General features: G+C 44.2%; 1 protein-coding gene across 6 annotated transcripts in view; it reads right to left on the bottom strand.

Moving 5' to 3' along the window:
- The window catches only part of TTN (titin), a 356,587-nt gene that overhangs the window by 330,321 nt on the left and 10,471 nt on the right, over positions 1–15,795 (bottom strand). For all 6 annotated transcript variants that reach the window (XM_077319578.1, XM_077319579.1, XM_077319580.1 and 3 more), the window contains exons 3-6: positions 14,533–14,736; positions 11,330–11,617; positions 8,674–8,765; positions 6,661–6,905 (exon numbers count right to left, since the gene is read on the bottom strand). In XM_077319578.1, coding sequence (XP_077175693.1) covers positions 6,661–6,905; positions 8,674–8,765; positions 11,330–11,617; positions 14,533–14,736 — 829 coding nt within the window. The remainder of the gene's footprint in view (positions 1–6,660; positions 6,906–8,673; positions 8,766–11,329; positions 11,618–14,532; positions 14,737–15,795) is intronic.

Below are 15,795 nucleotides of genomic sequence, written 5' to 3'. Positions count from 1 at the left end.
GTAGAGTTGTTAGCATTGCTGTTACTTCAATAAAGGGATTAGGTACAATGAAGTCTCCTTATTGGGAGCAATTGGCTGGACTCTCACAGCATAACTCTAATAGTAATTCTTCAACCTGTTAAGCGGAAGCTCTATTGATCAGGCTGCTTTTAGAATAATAGAATCATAGAGTTGAAGGGATCTCCAGGGTCATTCGGTCCAACCCTCCGCAGAATGCAGGAAATTCACAACTACTAGTCCACCCACAGTGACGCCAATTCAAAGTCCAGATGGTGTCCCCCCCGCAACAACCAAAACCCCTGGCCAGGCTGGCCTGGAAGAAATTCGGTTCCCAATCCCACAGTGGCAATTGGCAATTCGCTGGGCATGCAAGAAAGAGCCATAAGAGCCAAGCACTGAAACAGTCCCTTCTACCCACATGCTCACAATCTGCCTAAGTTCACAGAATAAAATTTAAGTGAACATTTTTTAAAAGTTTCTTGCATAAACCCAGATTACTTCCAGTCAAACACTGAAGATCTTTGTGCCATGGTAGCAACTGCTGCGAAAACAACTTCCAAAGAAAATCTGCACAGCCAATCATAAGCATTCCTAGACAAAAGTCCCAATTGGCCCCACACACTTTCTAAAAAGAATTGGTGGGCAACAGGAAAGATGTTAACAGGCATGAGCACCATAATGGGCCCCCCAGGGTTAGACCATACTTTTGTGGGGGGGAAAGAGGGGGAAGCCCTTCTTCAATGGAAAACTTTTGGGGGACCCTCAAAAAACTCCATGAAACATTTTCTCTTTTGGAATGAATGAAATATTTCTTAAGATAGGTCACATGATTTAAAAAAAACCCATACAATCTGTATTATTAGAGAATAATGACTCCTTTTGTGTACTGTAGGCGTATTTTGAAGGCTTCATTTATCGTTCAAATATGAGCTACTTTGCCCGCAATTAAATGGCTCTCATTTATAAAATGATAAGACACTGCTGAAGAACTCAGTGTTCCTTGTGATGATGACATCCAAAGAGGATGCTGGTTCTATTGTGAATGCAGAAGAATGTCTCTGTCCAAATAAAACTTTTCAACTTTTTATCTTTTTCTACCTCTCAAATGAGAAAAACTAAGCATAGGATGCAGCAGTTTGCAGTTCTTTTCTGTATCACTGGGTAGATTTAATAGTAATAGTAATAGTAATAGTAATAGTAATAGTAATAGTAATAGTAATAGTAATAGTAATAGTAATAGTAATAGTAATAGTAATAGTAATAGTAATAGTAATAGTAATAGTAATAGTAATAGTATGATGTATAGCCTGCCACTCCCAGCCAAGCTGGCTTGTGGCAGACTACAGATGTCAAACTTCACAATAAAACCCCCAATAATAATAAGAAGAAGAGTTGGTTCTTATATGCTGCTTTTCCCTACCCGAAGGAGGCTCAAAGCGGCTTACAGTCGCCTTCCCTTTCCTCTCCCCACAACAGACACCCTGTGAGGTAGGTGAGGCTGAGAGAATCCTGATATTCCTGCTCAGTCAGAACAGCTTTCTCAGTGCCATGGTGAGCCCAAGGTCACACCAGCTGGTTGCATGTGGGGAGTGCAGAATCGAACCCGGCATGCCAGATTAGAAGTCCGCACTCCTAACCACTATACCAAGCTGGTTCTATCCCACCCTGGAGACAAAGAAGGACCACCCTCCCCACTCCACAACTTCCCAGCTCACTACCTCAGGGGATAGATAGTAACAAATGGTAATCTGGGATTCAACTGAGATTAAATCACTCTAATTCAATTGAAAGCAACTAGAGGAAGAAAAATGGGGTTTTATGCCTCACTTTTCTCTACCTTAAGGAGTCTGGCTTATAATTCCCTACCCTCTCCGCATTCATATCAGGCACCTTGTGGGGTGGGTGGGGCTGGCAGAGAGCTGTGACTGGCCCAAGGTCACCCAGAAGGCGTCAAGTCCTCCAGATTAGAGTCTACCACTCTTAACCACTACACCACACTGGCTCTCAAACGGGACACTTGGTTTGAGCCTGCAGAACTCTTAACATTTCTTATTGCTGTTGTTGTTCCTAAATTGTATTACTCTGTTCTGCCAAAGCCTTTCTCTACGACCGTAAAGGAAAATAACTGAGGATTCAAGGTTAAGAGCTTTGCATAACAGTGATTAGGATCATGCTGAAAATTGGCTTAAAACTTTAAAAAAAAATTAATTTGCAGTTGTTGGGGTTCTAGTGAGTGAAATCTTCAGTTATGGTGATTTTGTCACAGATAAACAAAAAGATGTCTAGGAATTATAACTTTCTTGAAGCAGGTCTGTATTCAGAGTCAATGTCAGACTGAGAGAAGGAGACCCGGCCAAGGTCATCCAGTAAGCTTCCACAAAAGAGTGGGGATCTGAACCCAGGTCTCTCAGGTCCTAGTCCAAAGGTGGCCAAACTGTGGCTCTCCAGATCCCTGAGAGGCTCATAGTAATTGTAGTCCATGGGCATCTGGAGAGCCACAGTTTGACCATCCCTGTCCTAGTCCAATACTATAAACACTACTCTGGCTATATGTTAGAGTGGACAATGGCCAACATCTAGATAATTAGCTATATCTAAACCAACCCTAGAGCCTCTTGTGGCGCAGAGTGGTAAGGCAGCCGTCTGAAAGCTTTGCCCATAAGGCTGGGAGTTCAATCCCAGCAGCCGGCTCAAGGTTGACTCAGCCTTCCATCCTTCCGAGGTCGGTAAAATGAGTACCCAGCTTGCTGGGGGGTAAACGGTCATGACTGGGGAAGGCACTGGCAAACCACCCCGTATTGAGTCTGCCATGAAAACGCTAGAGGGCGTCACCCCAAGGGTCAGACATGACTCGGTGCTTGCACAGGGGATACCTTTACCTTTACCTTTAGACCAACCCTGGAAGGGTTTCCTGAATGGGTGAGAGTTAATTTTATATCTATAAATATCAAATTAGTTAAACATTTATTTGGTGATATGACCATACATGGTCATATTGACCTGCCCCCCCTCCAAATGGCTAGTGATGGGCCAGGATGGGGTGGGGAGGGGAGTGGCCTTTGATGGGCATGGACATAGCTATGATTCCAATCATATTCTGCACGATTGCCTCACTTCTGGGGTTTCTCAAAGCCTGAAGAACATTTCAGGGATTTCTCAATGCTAAAAAAGCTGAGAAAGACTGACCTAGATCAATGGGTGCATTGACAAATAGGGTGCCTTGTCTATAGTGAGCTCTTTTAAGTTCATTTTAATTTATTTGTTAAAAACCATGGCAATGTTCCTGGGAGGGGAAATTAAAAATTCATTTTTGCAGTATTTGCAGACTCAGACACTTTCCTTTTATGGACCAACAGAGTCCCTAAAATCATCACTATAACGTGTTGAAATTAGATCTAAACATTTACATTCCTGCTTGACCCCTAAATCATTGCATCCCTTCTTCCACTTATTTGAAGATTTAGTTAGGGTATAGACATTTATTTAGAAGGATGCTTCAGTGAAAAGAAGGGATATGGAACTAATGCAGTGCTCCCTTTAGGTGTCACTCTTTTCCTATCATTGCATTTATATGACTGCTTGGATATATATTGGATACTGCTTGGATATATAGGTGAGACCTATAGCCAACAAATAATTACAATTTCATACGTGCTTTGGAGTTATTATATCTACAAATGAAAGAAGCAGATAGAAAATTGAGCGTGCTTGCCCTTATTTGCATAACTTTATAGGGCTTTGCCAACTATTAATAAATCCCTTCTAAAGCTAGAAGGGTTTAAGAGATCCCTTCTAAAGCTAGAAGGGTTTAAGAGTTTCCTGAATGAGTGGGAGTTAATTAATTTCTTATATCTTTTTGAAATTTGTTAAACATTTATTGGGTGATATGACCATATATGGCCATGTCAACCTGCCCCCCAATAGCCAATTAAGGACCTAGAGGGGGTGGAAAAGGGAGGGGGCTCTGGGTAGGCATGTCCACAGCTGTGCTTCCCAACCATATTCTGCAGGATCACTCCACTTCTGGGGTTTCTCAAAGCCTGAAGAATGTTTCAAGGGTTTCTCAACAGTGAAAAAAGTTGAAAAAAGCTGCACTAGAGGAAGAAAAGCACATGCAGAACATGAAAACCCCCCGAAGAAACAGGAGCTTAAAAGCAAGTAAAATGAGAATGTAGAAAAGCACTGCATCTTGAAAACCCAAGTTCAAACTGTAGGTGAGATCTTTAGGTGAGATCTGTAGGTGAGATCCCATGATCATTCACCAAAAAAAAATCCGACACAGTAAAAAAAATCTTGCATATCAGAGAGAAGGAAAGGTTTACAGCTCCTTCGTGACATCTGGTTTGCTATATGAAGGGAAACTTCTGTTCAGAGAAACATTTATTTGAGCACCCTCATTTATACTCTGAGATGGTCCAGTCTAGGTTCAGATTTACCAGCTCAGGGCCAAATTAGGTGATACATGCAACACAAGGCAGATGAGGGGGTCTCCTGACTTGCAGTCACATGTAATGTCAAGTGATTAACATTCCAAAGACCTCTGGGACCTGGACCAGTTTGGGAATTTAGCACAGGGGAGGAGAGGCTTCAGCTGTCCCTCTGACACCATTTTCCCAAGCCAAAAGGGCTTGGGGGGGGGGCAGGTGCTTGCTCTGCTGTAGGGCTCTACATGTAATAGCTGCAGCATGTGGTGCCCCACAGCAAGACAAACAGAGCCTCCCTTTACAGACTGCAAACACACAAAAAAGAGTGTATCACTTGCTTCGGATTGATTTACATGGAATACTAAAGGACCGGATCCAACCAAGTTTTTCTCCAGTGAAAAAGGGAAGATTGGGTCTTTTCTGACCCCCAACAAGGCTACAATTAGGATCATGGGACCTACATGGACAAAAGCCTTATGGGGTAGGGTCTACAGTAAGAAAGGGGATTAAGAAGAAAGAGAAGAGTAGGTTTTATACCCTGCTTTTCACTACCCAAAGGAGTCTCAAAGTGGATTACAATTCCCCTTCCCTTCCTCTCCCCATAACAGACATCCTGGGAGGCAGGCGGAGGGGTTTGCTGAGAGAGCTCTGATAACACTACTCTGGGAGAACAGCTCTAATAGAACTGTGACTAGCTCAAGGACACCCCACTGGCTGCATGTGGAGGAGTGGGGAATTAAACCCAGCTCTCCAGATTAGAAGCCACCACTCTTAACTACTACACCAAGCTGGCTTTTCAGTAAGATTCATTGAGAAAGTTGGCCATATCCAACTCAAAGATGATAACTTTCCATACCAAACACATTACTTAGAAGCCTACTGATTTCAGCACAACCTAATTGCATCCTGTGGTTTATTAAAGAATTCCTTTAGTTGCCAATAGGTGTCCACATCAGTGGTCCAAGAAATTAACTTAAATCTTTAAACACAGCACAGAAAATTGAGCATGCTCAGCAGGACTTCCTGAGCTCCTACTTGGCCATGTATGATTGGCCATGTGTTCAAAATCACCCAGGAGACTGAGGAGCAAGCAGGAAGAGATGGTGAGAGGTTGGGAGGAGGGGAGCGTCTGCTACCCTCCACCAGCTCCATCTGACTACAGAGGCAATGTCTCTCAAGAGCCAATACCAGAAAATGCAGTTGGGACGGCAGAGTATTTGGAAAACCACAGAGTTCGAAAGCCATCCAGCTGGAACAATTCTCTGGATAAGCTCAGACTGTGCATTACAAAATTAACGTTATGAATTACTGAGTGGTATGTGCCAGGAATTATTGGCACAGGAGAGAAAGAAAGGGCACAGAAGAGACATAAAAATAAGACAATATTATGTAGTGATTAAAGTTTTGGACTTCCCAGAAGTAAAGGGCCAAATCTTACAGCCTCAGCTCTCTTTCTGCAAACCAGAAATTAGTAAACCTTGCAGTGCTGTGCAAAGGATACGTAACAAAGCTTCAAATAGAAGTGACCACATTACTGAGTAAGCAGGATGGGGATGAGGTCCCCACTGTGTTGAAAGAACATAGCCACACATGCCTGCTTAGGATCAGGACACACAGAGAAGGGGCTTCAGGGCCTGGACCAGGGGTAGTCAAAACTGCGGCCCTGCAGATGTCCATGGACTACAATTCCCAGGGAATTGTAGTCCATGGACATCTGGAGGGCCGCAGTTTTGACTACCCCTGGCCTGCACCATTTCCTCAAGGCAAAACAGTCCCAGGTGGCACCATTTGGGGAACCTCACTGAAACATACATGGGTTTCCACAGCAGGCCTGATAAGGTGCCCTGGGAAATTCCACAGCCCCCTATCAAGCTGGAAAAATAGCACAGGAAGAAAACCCCTTCTCCACTGCAGTCCTGGTCCTATTAGGGCACCACATAGTGCACTTCATGATGTGTGAAGAGTCCGCAGCATTTTATGCACATGATTCCATTTCAATGGCTGTCAAGAGGCCCATAAATAATTTAAAAAATCCTTCCAGGTCCCTCCTGGAGCCACCCAGACACATCCCGAACATCATAGGAAAACAACTTGATTTGACCGGCCTCAAAGGCCACCAGAGTGATCACGGGCCCCCGAACGTTACCCAACCCCCCAGCCCCTCCCATCTCAGCAGCCCACTTTGCATTGTCCGTGGAGATTTTTTTTAAAATGCAATAAAAGTTTCATGTTTTACCTGACGGGCGATGGTGTCGGCCCTCTGACATGCCTCACGGGAGACGGTGACTGTCTAACGGGGGACGGAGACTGTTGCCGAGCCATTTGGACTTTGGCAGCGATCATTGGCGGAGTCGGGGATTTGGAGGTAGGCCTTGGCGGCATCCGTGGAGGGGCCTTGTGGGGCAACTGTTGCGCAGCGGTACTCTCGATGACCATTTCTGCAGTCGCAAGGCTTCTGGCATCAAAGTGGGCTTCTATCTTCTGCAAAGCAAGCACCAAGGACGGCCGTGAGACACTGCAATACATGGGGTTGCCAACCTCCAGGTGGGGCCTAGGGATCTCCTGGAATTACAGCCGATCTCTGGACAACAGAGATTAGTCCCCCCCCCTGCAGAAAAAATGTCTGCTTTGGAAGGTGTGTAACCCATGTCTTTTTTGTTTTAATGATTTCCATCAATGTAGGATTTAGGCCTAGGGAGCCAAAGGTTACTGAGCATGAGCAGTAAGTTAAGTGGTTCACATATTAGTTGCACAAGCCCCACCCCTCAGTCAGCCTGGCCCTGCAGCAGGAGAGAGAAGGCCCAGAGCTTGACTGAGGGAATCTGCTAATTCTTTGGCAGGCCCAAGCCAGGGAGTGAACTCCTGAGCAGCACCAGCAGCTCCTGAAGCAGCAGATGAGAAGCAGCAGCCATGCACAAGTTCAAGTTTGGACTTTCTTCTTTCAATGTTTGTTACGATCGCTTCTGTTCTGAGTGTCCTTTTGGAAGGACGCTGAAGATTTTGTTCCCATTCATGTTGCTATGCTCATGGCCATTGTGATTTTCTTCTATTTCTGGTATTGCAGTTCTGGGGTTGATGATAAATATTGTTCTATTTAAAACTATCCAATGCCCGAAATGGTTTCTTCTCTTTTGAAGCCATTTCCCATCTTGTCAAGCCATAAAGGTGCTGTCATTTACGGATTTGAACCCTCCCCACTAGAAGGGGTTACAGGAGGGCTGAATCTGCACAAAGCTTTTATCGCAATCCCAGATCGATTAAATCCCTCCTGTCTGCACTGAAATCGATTTCCATTTTGATTTTGGTCGATGGAAATTTTTCATCTGCAATCTCCATGCCTCGACCCACATTGACCCTACCTTTTTACCGGAATATCAGGGAGCGCTTATTTTTCAGGATATTTGACTAAAGTGCTCCGGAGGCTCAATAGATCAAAGTGTAGATGTACGTGGCTTCGGATTAACTGGCACTCCTCCCCCCCCCACTTTTTTTACAATGCTGTAAACATGTTTACAATCCTGATGTAGCATGCATGTCTCTTGCTGATTGGTTGAGTCGCAGACTCAAAGAGAAAGCTCTGTCCTTCGGATCTTTTGCTTGGGATTGTTGAGAGATCGATATCATTCCATTATTCGCAGATTTATGCTACTCTCTGCTCGCTAATCTGAACTTACATTTTACGGAGCCTTTTCTCCGAGCTCAAGCTCAGCGGCACTTGCAACCCTCCCCCCCTTTGGCTTCAGCCATGCATTTCAAAGGCTCACTCTGCCCCGAGGCCCTTACATCTTGCTATGTATGGGGGGAGGGGGGAAGGAAGGAGGGGTGGGGGCGCGATAAGCGCAAGGTTGCTTTAAAGTGGTGCGGTGAGCGCTAAATTTCCTGGCAGCCCACCACAAACTGAGGGAGGGGTGGTGTGACCGAGAAGCACTAAGGAAGACTACAGTTGGCTGGGGGAGCCCACCCATATGCAGATGGCGAAAGCGACTGAAGGGTGATTCGGTTCGGGGAAACGGTTTGTTGCAGATCACTTACTATGTCTGGGCCCAAATCAAACGAAGATCGGTAAGAATGAATGCGGGAAAAATAATTGAATGCAGAATATGCCAAGGACTCTAGGGCAACATACCCAGCTCCCCTCTGCCCTAGGCTCCCCCCCCCAAAAAAAATTACCACAAACTTCCCAGCCCAGCACAAGTGTGAGAATGAATATCCTAAAATGTCTGACAAACAAACACAGAGAAATACAAACCTTTTCGACTCTGGCTTGTCTCGTAGTTTGTGTAATCTGAGCAGTCGAAACAATTGTCTTTGTCTTTTTAGCGGGGACTGCTTCTTCCTCGCCTAATGGAAATGAAAGCGGGACTCAGAATGGCAAAATAGAAACATTCATTACACAGGGAGGACAGGCAAAAGTAAAAACTGTCACTTCAATTATTTATATGTGCCCAGAAACACTACAAAGGAGCAAAATTGGCCATCTGTTTCTATTAGCTTTAAAGAATAATTGGGACGAGGAAGGACAGTTGATATAAGGTTTGGCTTTTCGCATCACTTGTATAATTAGGCCAAACACGTAACGTATAATAATTAAGATTATGAATGGCTAATTCAGAATCATTGCAGGGTTTCATATGGAAGTCTAGGAACATCTGCACGTGCTCTCTACGCTAATTTTATTTCATTTTCTACACACATTTGATTTTGTGGCCTTCCGAACTACTTGGCTCCGTTCTATGGGTTTCAGATGATTTCTGGGTGCAAGGTTCCCTTCAATAAAGGGTGGCCACCCAGAGAGGAAATAGGGAAAGAAGTCTTTTGCATTCTTGGCCAATGGGGAATTGCAAAAGCAAATACAGTATTTGCTGGCGTATAAGACTACTTTTTCCCCCTGAAAAACATGTCTCCAAGTGGAGGGGTCATCCTATATGCCGGGTGCACTTCAGTTGGTATAGACTTAGTTGCCCATAGTGGCCCATAGTACTGTAATGTAATGTAACAAACTCTATATTTTGAGTGGAAATGTTGGCGGGTCGTCTTATATGCCCAGTCGTCTTATACGCCGGCAAATACGGGTATATGCTGTATGCAGAATTATCCAATGTGATTGAGGCCCTTCCCCCACCCCACCCTGTTTTGTTTTTTAAAACTGAAATCCACAGTAATACTCCCATTAGCAAAAAGTTGCCAACCATCATATATAATAAAATCTGGAAAATCATGATCAAGATCTTGACACAATGGAAAAATACAGAAATCCAATTCCACCTCAAAATGATTAGAAAAGTGGCTCCCCTTTATTTCCTATGCAGAATTAGTAAATGAATATGGCATATGATCATCTAAATGCAAGTCTCTCTCCCTGTGTATGTGTGTATTGGCAATACAATCTACCGCTGAAAAAAATATGTTCCATTTTAATATTAATGCAAAGCTCCATATCCTTCAGTACAATCCTTTGCTAGGGTATTCCAGTTGAAGCCCATTTATTTCAGTGGGCTTAAACTGGAGTGACTCTGCAGAGGATTTCAATGTAAGTCTAGTAGATCTTGTTTCTTTATTCCTGTACCTCTGCTGTTGTAAAGGTATTACAATTTCAAATTCGAAAATAAGAAGAATTGTTTTTTTATATCCCGCTTTTCACTACCTGTGGCTTACAATCACCTTCCCTTCCTTTCCCCACAAAAGACACCCTGTCAGGTAAGAGAAACTGTTCTGTGAGAACAGCTATAACAGGACTGTGACTAGCCCAAGATCACCCAGCTGGCTGCATATAGAGGAGCAGGGAATCAAACCTGGCTCTCCAGATTAGAAGCCGCTGCTCTTACACCAAGCTACACAAAAGCTGAAGTTCTACCTCAGCTGTTCAGGAAAGACTGGCGAGTAAATTCAGTCTTTCCTAGGCCAAACAGCCAAATCCTTTGTTCAAAATGCTCTCTATGTGCCGTCTGGATTCTTCGCGCATGCTCTTTCAGACCAGAAAACAATTTTTTTTATTTAACCTATAGGGAAGGGGTAAATGGACTGAGATCAAGCTTTGTTGTAAATAAGCTTTGTTGTTCAATACGTTTGTATGCAATTGTAGATTTTAATGCGTTATTAATTTTATTAGGGGGTATACTGTTTTGATCGTTGTAAGCCGCCTCGAGATGACCTAGTCAAGAGAGGCAGGATATAAATTAAATAAATAAATAAATATTATTTCATCTCTTAACCCCTACCACACTGCACTGTCACGAACATACCTGCGGGACCGCTTGGTTGCTTATGCCCCCCGCAGGGCACTCCGCTCTGCGGGTATGAATTTACTGGTTATCCCGGGCCCACGGGATGTTCGCCTGGCCTCGACCCGGGCCAGGGCCTTTTCAGTCCTGGCCCCAACCTGGTGGAACGAGCTCCCAGAAGAGCTAAGGGCCCTGCAGGATCTACCAGCTTTCCGCAGGGCCTGTAAGACGGAGCTCTTCCGCCAGGCATATGGTTGAGACCAGGGCAGCTCTCCCACTAATCCATCAGGATCCCCTCCAATATTGAGATCTCTAACATCGAGATCATGGTTAGATCTATTGTATTGGTGCCACCCTCTTCTGAACATTATTCTCTCCACCAGGCTGAACTAAGATCAGAATTGTGACCACCGCCGCTATATGTTATATGTTATATGTTATATGTAACTTTTAATTGGGGTTTTTATGGGGATTTTATTGTGTTTTAACTATTTATGTTGTAAACCGCCCTGAGACCTATTGGGAGAAGGGCGGTCTAAAAATTAAATAATAATAATAATAATAATAATAATAATAATAATAACAATAACAACAACAACAACAACAACAATAATAATAATAATAATAATAATAATAATAATAATAATAATAATAATAATAATAAATCCAATTTGCGTGGATCACCTTGAACGAGCAGTTCGGCCGTGGAGGTGGCACGTCCCACGCTATTTGTGGCATTCACCGAATAGGTTCCAGAGTCTTCGGGGTAAGCTTCTGCGATGATTAAACTGTAGAGGTCTTCTTCTTGTAAAATTTGAAAATCGGGGGAGCTTTGGATTTCTGCCCCATCCCGATAGAACTTCACCACAGGTGTAGGGATTCCTGTCACTCTCACGTCTAGTCGAACTTGACTTCCTTGTCTTGCGGTCGTGCTCTGGAGTCGTTGAGAAAAGTTGGGGGGTGCGGTCTCAGCTGCGGTCAAAGAAAGGGAGAAAGCGCTTGGTTAAGAGAGCCAGAGAAGGATGAAAAGACATTGCTCCTGCAAGAGCAATTCATCACATATTAAAGCACCTATGATAACAATAACACCTGCATTGAATACTCTAATGCAGTCTTTTTCAAATTATGACTATTACTATTACTATTTCTATTATTTCAATTTATAGCTCACCACTCCCCTCAGGCTTGTGGCCTGAGAAACCGCTCTAACTGTGAGTTTCACAGTGAAAATGTTTCACTGTGGAAATTTTTCACCCTGATATAATTTTTCAGGCTTCAAGGAGCCCTGGAAATGATGTCAGCTGGCCACGCCTTTCCTACAAGGGAAGTGACATCACCACAGGCAGACTCAAGGAGGACTGAGGGGATGAGAGGCAGGAGGCGGGAGTAGGTATGTAGGCTTCATTCTCTCCCAGGCGCAGAAATGGAGAGACCTCACTCATGCTCGTAAGGGCAGGGGGAGGAAGCAATGGGAGTGGCCAGTTCCCTAGCCTGTGGCTGAGTCCATTAAGGCAGGAGGGGAAAGGCTGTGGACCTCTTCCGGAGCTCTTGTGGGCCCCCATGGGTTCATGGGCCCTTGGTTTGGGAATCCCTGCTAGTGTCACCAGGTCCTCCCAGCCAGTGGTGGGTGTGGGTGGGAGGTAGGGTTGCTAGCACCAAGTTGGGATATTTCTGGCAATTTGGGGATGAAGCCTGGTGAGGACAGAGACCTTAGTAGGGTAAAATGCCGTAAAGTCCACCCTCCAAAACATCCATGTTCATCCAGAGAGAAGAGAAGCTCAGTCAAGAGACTGAGTTCAACTCTACTGGCATAATGAAATATTTTCTAAAGAAAGGAATTAAAAGGATGTCAAATAGAGGATGGAGCAGAGTTGTTCTCTCTTGCCCCAGAGGGACAGACCAGAACCAATGGGATGAAATTAATGCAAAAGAAATTCTGTCTAAACATCAGGAAGAAGTTCCTGACAGTTAGAGCGGTTTCTCAGTGGAATAGGCTTCCTCGGGAGGTGGTGGGTTCTCCATCTTTGGAAATTTTTAAACAGAGGCTAGATAGCCATCTGATGGAGAGGCTGATTCTGTGAAGGTTCAAGGGGGTGGCAGGTTACAGTAGATGAGCGATAGGGATGTGAGTGTCCTGTATAGTGCAAGGGGTTGGACTAGATCAGTGGTCCCCAACCCCCAGTCCGGAGACCGGTACCAGTCCGTGGATCAGTTGGTACCGGGCCGTGGCTCCTTCTCATCCTCCTCCCCGACTGCTGCCTCAGGGGCTGCCCTGCCACTGTGCCACCAAGCTCACCTTTGGTGCTCTCCAGCGGCTGCCATGGCTGGGGATCCACCTTGGTGTGGCACTGTGCAGTTGCTGCTGGCAGCGCCCCCCAGTGGGCAGCAGGAAGTCAGGGGCACCAACGGGAAAGCAAGTGGAGCAGGGGCTCAGGCAGCGGCAGCGATGTCCCTCGGTAAAAGACTTCCCCCCCCCCCGGGCCTCAGTAAAATTGTCAAGCGTTGACCAGTCCCCGGTGATAAAAAGGTTGGGGACCACTGGACTAGATGACCCATGAGGTACCTTCTAACTCTATTATTCTATGATTCTATGAATTATATTTCCAGAAAATAGTTTTTAACCAGTTCAAGCTTATTTTGGAATCACCGATCTAAACACACTTGAAGTTGTTTTTGCAAAGACACTTGTTTCTGAATGAATAACATTACAATCAAAATCCCTTCCTATGTTTTGCCACTCACAAGATTTTCTCAAGGCTCACCTAGAGGCTGGCATCCCTAGATAATTTTTAAAAACTTACACTAGCAGACCATGCTGTTTGTTTTTTTGTTTTTTTACCACAAACTGAATTTCTGTTCTTGTAAAACCCGCTATGGGTTCTGAAGTACAGTTCTTTGTAACCCACCATGAGCCAGCTAGTTTGGGCTATAAATGCAATCAATCATAATTATAATCATAACATACAGGCAGACAACTCTTCTTTGTTACAGGTACAGTGGATTTCCCTAACAGGCCAATAATACCCCCCCCCCACACACACACACACCAAGACTGTTCAGGGTCAATGAAGCCCCTTCTCCAGGTATACCACATTTGAAATCCAAAGGAGGCAGGAATTGAGGAGACCCTGCAACTCATGTGTAAGTGTTACAGAGGATAGTGTCCCAGACCCAACCCACGTACTGTGTAATGTGTAAATCCACTATTTAGATTGCACTGTCATGAGTCCACTCAACGGTCAATTCAAATGAATAAAATTAACCATCTTTTAGTAGGATAGTAAGCAATTCAGTCAAGTAGTCCATGAAATTGCTAGGATGTTGAATCTGATTTGAAAATAACGAGGCACAATCCAAAACATACTCAAAAATAAGCCTTGTGAAATCAGTTTACAAGGGCACACTCCCCAGAAATCAATGGTTATAGAGTTGATTCATGCAGTTACCAGCTGGAAAATCTTGACTATACAGATGTGCATATAATATACAAATAAACTCTGAAAGGGCCATGTCAGAGACACATGTGAATAGGCGTGACCTTAAATCTTATGATTCCTATTTCCCTTTTCAAGGGAAAAGGATCGCAAAGCTCTTGTGTACATTAAAAATCATGCATTCAGCCCTGCTCATGTTGGAGGAAACCTGCACCACCTCAAGCCTCGCCTCATTTATAAGATGATTTAGCTGTTCTTACACCCAAGGTAAAGCGAGTTACAAGTGTAAAAAAGTAAAATACGGATGAATCCCGTGATGCCCTTGCCTTTGAGAAAACAATTCTGACTTGAGTTATCCTTTGAATGTGATATGAGTATGCCTCTTTTGCAGCGGTAGAGAAGAGACAGAAGGGAAAGTGCCAAGGGGCTGCGAACCCCCTACTCATAGCGTACCTGTGACGAGTAGTTCAGCGGTACTAGTTGCTTGTCCAGATCCATTGGTGGCTTGCAGGGTGTACCTTCCACTGCTGGTAGCTGCCACGGCAGGGATCACCAGTTTAGCGCGGCCATCGCTAAAGGAGATCTGCACACCAGGCAGGGTTGCAGCAGAGATAACCTGACCATCCCGATACCAGCTCACCTCAGGAACTGGGAAACCTACAGCAGAGTAAAGAGAATTAAAGCCAATTAGCATTTTGATGACCTCAAAGTCTCTCGGCATATATCTCTTGGAGCAGGAGACCCCAAAGCAGGTTTTCTCAACCCTGGGGTTTCTTGATGGACTTGGAAAGGTTTCCCAAATGGGTGGGAGTTAATTAATTTTGATGCATTTTTAAATTTGTTAAACATTTATCAGCTGATATGACCATATATGGCCAATGATGGGCCTGGAAGGGGAGGGTCCCTGAGAGGATGTGCTTCCCAACCATATTCTGAACTATCACACCACTTCTCGGGTTTCTGGAAGCCTGATGAATGTTTCAGGGGGTTCTCAATGGTAAAAAAGTAGAGAAAGGCTGCCCCAAAGTGATCACCATGGGTGTCATAGCACCCACTGATACCTTTTCTGACTCTCACCAGGTGTTCTTAGGAAATGGTTGGGGCCAGGTAGGGCTTTTGCCCAGCAAGGTTTCTGAGTGACTATTGAAGATCTGATTGGCTGTGCAGATTTTTTTAAATGTTGCTTTGGTAGGGCAACAGTTGTGACCAAAATACAAAGATCTATGTTTTGTTACTGAAGTTAAGTTGTGGCTATCATTTTGAGGGTGGCAGCCATTTTGTGGCAGCCATTTTGTTGCTGCACCTACCATGTTCTGTGCGAGTTTCAAATGTGCTCGCAGACTAAAACAGGCTGGGGATCACTCTCTGAGAGGCACTATATAGCTGCGATTTTATATTTTATTTATTTATTTATTTATTTATTATATTTATATACTGCCCTCACCGGGGGCTCAGGGCGGTTTACATAAGAACAAACAACAATACATAAAATAATCTATAAACATGTGAATAACTTTACAATAATAACTAATGGTTGTAACCGTATAATAATGTAACAGTATAAATAATATAGACAATACAACAATGCAACAATACAAACAGGTCCAGAGCATGAGATATTTCGAAAGAGATTGATTCAACCCATGCTGAGTAAATACTACAGTTTAAAGGTCTTTATGCTTTACAAGTGTTTTCGCTTACAGACCATCTCAAAAA

The sequence above is a fragment of the Paroedura picta genome, chromosome 2 (genome assembly GCF_049243985.1).
Source record: "Paroedura picta isolate Pp20150507F chromosome 2, Ppicta_v3.0, whole genome shotgun sequence".
NCBI classification, from domain to species: Eukaryota; Metazoa; Chordata; class Lepidosauria; order Squamata; family Gekkonidae; genus Paroedura; species Paroedura picta.
Note: the sequence above shows the minus strand (reverse complement) of the source record. Positions and strands in the feature narration are given on the sequence as shown.